General features: G+C 45.3%; 1 protein-coding gene across 1 annotated transcript in view; it reads left to right on the top strand.

The window, feature by feature from the left end:
- The window catches only part of LOC119596744 (mucin-17-like), a 12,530-nt gene that overhangs the window by 3,429 nt on the left and 1,601 nt on the right, over window positions 1–7,500 (top strand). Inside the window, exon 4 of the mRNA XM_037946072.1 lies at window positions 1–7,500. This exon is cut by the window's left edge and continues 1,012 nt beyond it; it is cut by the window's right edge and continues 1,601 nt beyond it. Coding sequence (XP_037802000.1) covers window positions 1–7,500 — 7,500 coding nt within the window.

Raw genomic sequence — 7,500 nt, forward strand, 5'->3', positions numbered from 1 at the left:
AGCAGAGGAGCATTCTAAGATCGGAGAACAAAGCAGAGAGGAGAGACCAGAGGAAGGACCGAACACAAAAACGTCGACTGAAGATCGTCCCAAGCCATCATCCAGTGAGGAGGATCAAGAGAATGCTGTAGGTAATGCAGAAATACCCATTCACGACCATGAGAATTTGTCGCCCCTGGTGTCTTCAGCAGAGAAATCAGGGATAACCATCTTCCCCCAGGACGTCGACGAAGTATTCCAGTTCGAGGGAAGTGAGAGGGATGTGTCAGCAGCCAAGCCCAATGGCAATAGATTTGTACAGCTGCAGCCAACACCAACAGACCTGAGAGATATTGATGCAAGTTTGTATGAAGGTTTAAGATTACCTTACTATTCTATCCTTGATGAGCCAGCTTTTCCGAATGGGAACCAGCAAATTTTCGAAGCACTAGAAAATGTAGATCCAAGTGCCTTTAACGAAGCAGTTCTGGCCTTTGAGCCACAGCGAACGAGTGAAGCACCAGTGAATGAAGTTGGTAGCAATATCCAGCAGAATCTGGGAATACCCATAGAACCTGTTACACAGGTGGACACGGGAATTCCTGCAACTACACCTTTCAATAACCAGCCCCAGCCATCCCAACAGAATCTGCCACAGTTACAAGCAAACTCGCAATTCGCAGATTTCTATGATCCAGGTTTTCTAGATTATATAAACGCACTCTATAGAGCGCAAGCACCAGATTATGACTATTTCTATGATTATGATTCGGATTATAACATTGGTTCAACTGGACAATTTCCAGGAAATCAAAATTCACTTCCTCCACAGCTGCAAGGCGGAATCCCTGCAACAACCTCTGGTCAACCATCTCTACCACCAACAGGGTCCCTTTTCAATCCTTGGGGTTACCCGCTCTCACCCACATCACCTACTCGTGGGTCACAAACCGGTGCTGGCTTCCCGCAACAATTCTTTCCTCAAAATATTCCTTTTCCCACAGGATTCCCAGCGCAGGGAGTGATCGCAAACCAAACTCAAGCCTTTCCATTTAATCCTCTTGGTTTTCAACAACAGGGGATCCTACCATTCGGCTATACTCCAACTCCAACAACTTTTGTACCTGGGTTTCAGTCAACCCCACAGATCCCTGCTGTATCCACTCCTAGGATTCGGTTCCAAGATGACACAGTACTGGAAATACGTCCTTCGCCAAATCCTCCAGTTGGTGTCACAAACAGTATAGAAATTCAAACCCCACCATCTATTACATTTGAGACATCTACATCTAATCCTCAAATGAACGAAAATGGTAAAACAGACAATGAGTCAGTCAGTGGGGTAAGCCAAGCAACACTAAATTCATTGTTGACAACCAATCAAACACAAGTTATACCACAACAGAATCTATCTGTTGTACCTCCCCCATCAACCTTTGCCTCTCCAGTACAAGTTCCTCTCCCAAATGATTCTTTACCAACAGTGAGCCAAGAGTTGATTGTTGAGCAATCTGGAGGACTTGGTGGAAATTTAGGTTCTGTAGTGCCAGTAAAGAAGGTATCAATATCTTCCCCAAATCAGCCACAAAACTTACCCAAAGGGAGTGAATCAGTAAAACCACACACAGCAACTTCCACACTTCCAAAGCAAAATATACCGGAAGTATCTGAAATCACTTTAAATAATGTACCTTCTATACCCGCGGTTTTAGAGCAGAATACATCCATATCATCTGGAAACCTAACCCCAAATGTTCCAACCCAGGATAAAACATCACAGGCTGTACAATTTCCATCAACTGTTCCAGCACAGGCTGTACAACTACCAGATGCTTTTCCAACACAGAATGCACCACCTCTCTTAGCTATTCCAACACAGGGAATTCCATTATCTTCCCCTGTGCCACCACAAGACATACAGAGACCTATAACAGTTCCTTCATTGGATGCTCCATCTCAGAATGCACAACTGCCTTCAGCTGTTCCAACACAGGGAATCCCGCTGCTTTCCGTTGATCCAACACAAGATGCAAAGTTATATTTCGCTAATGGCACACAGGGACTACAGCTGCCATCAACTCCCACAACGCAAAATACTCAATTACCGATAAATATTCCACCACAAAATGCCCAGCAACCTTTATCTGTGCAAACACAGAATGTACAAATACCCTCATCTGTTCCAATACAGGGTGCACAACGGCCTCCAGCTGTTCCAACACAGGGTGTACAGCTGCCTTCTGCTGTTCCAACACAAGGTGTACAGCTGCCTTCAGCTGTTCCAACACAGGGTGTACAGCTGCCTTCTGCTGTTCCAACACAGGATGTACAGTTTCCTTCTGCTGTTTCAACACAAGGTGTACAGCTGCCTTCAGCTCTTCCAACACAGGGTGTACAGCTGCCTTCAGCTCTTCCAACACAGGGTGTACAGCTGCCTTCTACTCTTCCAACACAGGGTGTGCAGCTACCTTCAGTTCCAACACAGGGTGTACAGCTGCCTTCAGTTCCAACACAGGGTGTACAGCTGCCTTCAGCTCTTCCAACACAGGATGTACAACTGCCTTCAGCTCTTCCAACACAGGGTGTACAGCTGCCTTCAGCTGTTCCAACACAGGGTGTACAGCTGCCTTCAGCTGTTCCAACACAGGGTGTACAGCTGCCTTCAGTTCCAACACAGGGTGTGCAGCTGCCTTCTGCTGTTCCAACACAGGGTGTACAGCTGCCTTCAGCTCTTCCAACACAGGGTGTACAGCTGCCTTCTGCTGTTTTAACACAGGGTGTACAGCTACCTTCAGCTGTTCCAACACAGAGTGTACAGCTGCCTTCTGCTGTTCCAACACAGGGTGTACAGCTGCCTTCAGTTCCAACACAGGGTGTGCAGCTACCCTCAGTTCCAACACAGGGTGTGCAGCTGCCTTCAGTTCCAACACAGGGTGTACAACTGCCTTCAGCTGTTCCAACACAGGGTGTACAACTGCCTTCAGCTGTCCCATTTGGGCAACAACCATCAGTTGTTTCAACACAATATACCCCACTAACATTTGGGTATCCAACGCAGGGCATACAATCACCTACTGTTTCTTCACAGTTTATACAACTACCTGCTCTTGTTCCAACACAAAACCTGCCTCCTGCTGTTCCAGTACAAAGTAAACGACCACCCTCTGTTGTTTCAGCACAGGGTATACAATTGCCTTCTGCTTTCCCAACACTCTCTTCTCTTGTCCCAGTCCGAGGTTCACGCCCGCCTTCTGCTGTGCCAACACAACCACCATCACAGAGAGTGCCAGTGCCATCTGAGGGTGCTCAGATTCTTTCGGGATTTTTAGGATCTCTATCACAAACGACGTCACCGCCTTCTGGTTTTTCAACATCGCCACCATTGCAAGATCTGCAAAATACACTCTTGATTCCTCTCTCACCTGTAAAGGGAAAATCATCATTTACGGACTTACCTGGAAAAAAATTACCAGAAATTACTCAAGTCGAAGATAAAATTAATACTATTGGTAACGTGGTTACTCGGCCACCTCTCTCAGTTCTAACAGCTCGGCCTCCCACAGCGGTTCTTGGGAATGACCCGATTAGAAGCCCAGCCACTGGATCCCCTCCAGCAACACCTACTTTGCAGACTGAAGCTTTCAATGATTTTATGAATTTCTTTGGACTTCGTAATGGAGATGAAACATCTACTTTGAATCCTACTACTACTAGAGGCTCAAACGAGTTCGCTGTTGGTTCCGGATTGGTGGTGGACAGCAAGGTGTTGCAGGATTTGCACAAATTAAAGAACGTCGGACCTCGTCAGGACACCACAACCAGGAGCTATCCTTTAGATCCCTCTCTCCTTAATTCAACAAGACTCTTTGCAAACCTGGCAGAAGCAATTCGCAATACAATTAACCCTTCATATTTCATACTTACAAAACATGATGTCGGCAACTATTCCTCACCTCCACTTATTAGGAACAGTCAGCACAAGCAGTCGATAAACAGACTACCAGCTCCCAAGTCAGTTAGTGAAACAGGTGTACCAGATATTGAAAATTCATCACTAAATTCTCTAAAGGGAACCCAGATGAATGCCAAGATGCCACACCTTATTGCCTCTCTACAAGCAATGATGGACAAATCACCGAAGCAACCTCAAGATTCCGAGGAAGACACAAACATTAATGGCAAGAATAAGAATGAAAAATATTACTCAACTGGCAATCGAATTGGTGCAGATGAATTCCTTCTTCTCTTCTCAAACAAGAGTCCAATTCTGCCTGATGACGGTGAGTATATTATCCTCATTCCCCGGCCAACTGAATTAAAGTTCCCTACTGATAGTAGACCTTCAGCTGAAACTACAGCAGACATCTTTACACAAGGGAGGGAGTTCTTGGACTTTGCTGATGAACTCAGAACTGATAAACTACGAGCTGACGGGACAATAAAACCACACAGCGCTGTCCGTCGTAGAGCCCCTGCCATAGATCCTGCAGAGGAGAGGATAGGACCCATAAGTTCTTCGGGCGAAACAGAGGACCCACTTGAGCATCCAGTGGGAGGAGCCTTTTATGGGCTCTCCACGGATCCAGGTACTTTAAATTGGTTGGCTCCATACTCTGGAGGTTTTGGCCTCCGTGAACCACGAAAAGGGGATGGTTCTGGAGAGAGAACAGAGAAAAAGATAGACGATGCTCAGACCAATTCCTCCAATTTGATAAGCAATGACTATGCGGATTTCCCACTGGCAGAGAGCAATACGTTAGGATTGGTATCCCCACCCACACTCCTTCCTGAAGATTTACAAAGCCCAACACTAGCTGAGTATTATGCAAAGTATTTCTCCACAGCCCAGGACCCTCAGGTGTTTTTCAACCCATTAGCAACTGGGAGTTACCCAGCATACTATAACAATTCACCACGTCCCACCATCTCTGGAGTAAGAAGTCCAGAACAGTTTGGGTACTTCTATCAAGGACAATATCCACAGTTTAACCTTGGGGTTCGTGGTACAGGTGCAAATCCCTACGATTTTGCCTTGGCCAACTTCCCCACTGCTGCACTTGGACAAGACAGAAATGCCTATAACCCAAACCAAACACCACAAGAGACAACACCTGCAGATAACATAGGCAACCGAGCGCCTCCTTTCCCGGAGTCAGTTGAGGAAGGTACATCTACTACAGAACCCAATGACACACCTGATTACGCCTATGATGCAGTGGAAGGACTGAGTTACGATTACAAGGACAGTTCCATCCCTGATTATCTCAACGGTGGTAACCTGGATTATTCTTCAGACACAGCCTTTGATTCAGTGTACTCTGATTACGATGTGCAATTAGAAAGCAACGATAATTCTACAGGGTTAACTACGACAAATCCCTTGGTTGTTGAGGGTAATATTGAAACAGGTTCCGGAGATACTTTTAGTGGGCTAGATGCCAACGTCGCTGGATTAAGAGTTAATGGAGGAGCTGATGTCACTCAAACTGCTACACAACGTCCAGATTTCCCCACGATTGCGATAAGTCAAGAAGCAGCAAATGCATCAGAAACAGTTCCTACCCGTAACAAGGAGGACTTCGACTTCAACTCGGATGTCCCTGTTGGTGACAATGTACGCTATGACCAAGAAATACTCGATGCCATTATAAGTGGCGAGGTAAGAGGGGATGGAATTGGTCCTTCGGGGAATATTCCTCTAGATTACGTTTACATTGCAGAGAATATCGCTCCAAGCGGAATACCCCTACCTCCACTGACTGAAGTACCTGCAACTTTGCCCTCCGATAATCCTGAAACTACTATTTCGACTCCTGGTATTGAGGTTGATACCGACAGAAGTAGCTTTTCCGTGAGCGCTGATGGTAATTCTGCCAGTGGGTTAAACAATGCTGGTTCCGGTACTTCAGGTGGTGAGGATCCTTGGTTCACAAACATCCCTGTAGACATTCTTGTTTTTACAGCGGCTCCTACCTCCGGATTTCAGCCAGATGGTCTGACGCCTGATGACAATATTTTCACTTCCCAAACGAAGAGGGTTACCCCTGATAGTAACATTTTTACCTCTCTTGCCAGCAGATTCACACCAGAAAGCAATATGTTCACATCTCAGGGCAATGTATTCACTCCTAGTAACAATGCATTTACCACTGAACTTAGTGTTACCACACCGATAGACAGCAGTTTCATATATAAGAATAATAATTTCATACCAGAAGATAATAATTTTACTCCGACCTACAGCATTCCCATAACCGAAGGCCCCATTATAGCTTCCTTTGACGTGGTAGGAACTGATCTCACCAGAGAAGGCCCTCTCAATGCCATTCCCACTGTGAATCCTATTTCTAATGATGAGAATGATGAAAATATTTCACAAGATAATGCAAGTGGCGTTTTCGAAAGCACGTCTGTACCAGTTTTCGAAACTACAACAATGACCTCACCTGTATTCGAAACCACTACAGAGTCTGCTTTTGAAACTACAACGTCTGTACCCGTTATCGATACTACACCCTTGTCTCTACCTCAGGATCTCATTTTCCCAGATGGTGATGACAATACTAATGCTTCATTTAGTAATGGCATCAGCACTGCAGTGCCGGATGTGCTTGATGCTATCCTCCATGTAGATATACCAGGGAACCAAGATATTGTATTTGGAGGTGAGGTCCAACTAGACCAAAACCAGACGGTCCGAAATTTACAACAAGGGTTTAGTGGTGAAAGCCAAACAAATATGGATATACAAGGTAATGAAGAAGTCGTACAAACTCCAAGTGACAATTTATCCTTTCCCCAAGTCCCTATGCAGAATGAAAGTCCTGCAGCCAACCAACAGGTCACAGTTGATGAAAAGCAACAGGCCTCTAAGGACACCCAACTAAAACCACACAGAACGGGAAATGCCAATGAGACCAGCCAAAACGCAGGTATTAATTCGACTGCAGATGTCCCTTTCACGAACGAGCAGGCAGAGAGGGAGGAATCGTCGGGAATTCAAATAAGCGCAGAAGTGCCACTGAACACCACTGATGAGCAAACTGATACAAAAGATGAGAGACCAAACCTTGCCTCTCAACTTCCATTTCTAGAGCTTCCTGAAGGTGCTTTTGGCTTTACGGTCACCCTTGGAGAGATTAACAATACTCAGTCCATCACACAAGAAAACATTGATAATCTGTTGCAGAACAATACTAAAATTACCACAGAAGATATTGATGATCAGATACAGAACAATACTCAGTCCATTGCAGAACTTATTGACAATCCGTTGCAGAACAGTGCTCCAGTTATTACAGAAAATAGTAATGATGGGTTGCAGACAGCCACACAGAACAGCACTGATGTCTCTAATTTACAGACCGAAGAAACAGATGTTTCATTTAGACAAGGAAATGATACTTTCGTGGACCTTCAATCCAATGACACTGACACTGGCATACTTATCATTGAGTCTACAGTGGAAGATACAGTACCATTATTGAACATTCCTGGAAGGGTTGAACCATCAGGAATTTC

The sequence above is a fragment of the Penaeus monodon genome, chromosome 38 (genome assembly GCF_015228065.2).
Source record: "Penaeus monodon isolate SGIC_2016 chromosome 38, NSTDA_Pmon_1, whole genome shotgun sequence".
NCBI lineage: Eukaryota > Metazoa > Arthropoda > Malacostraca > Decapoda > Penaeidae > Penaeus > Penaeus monodon.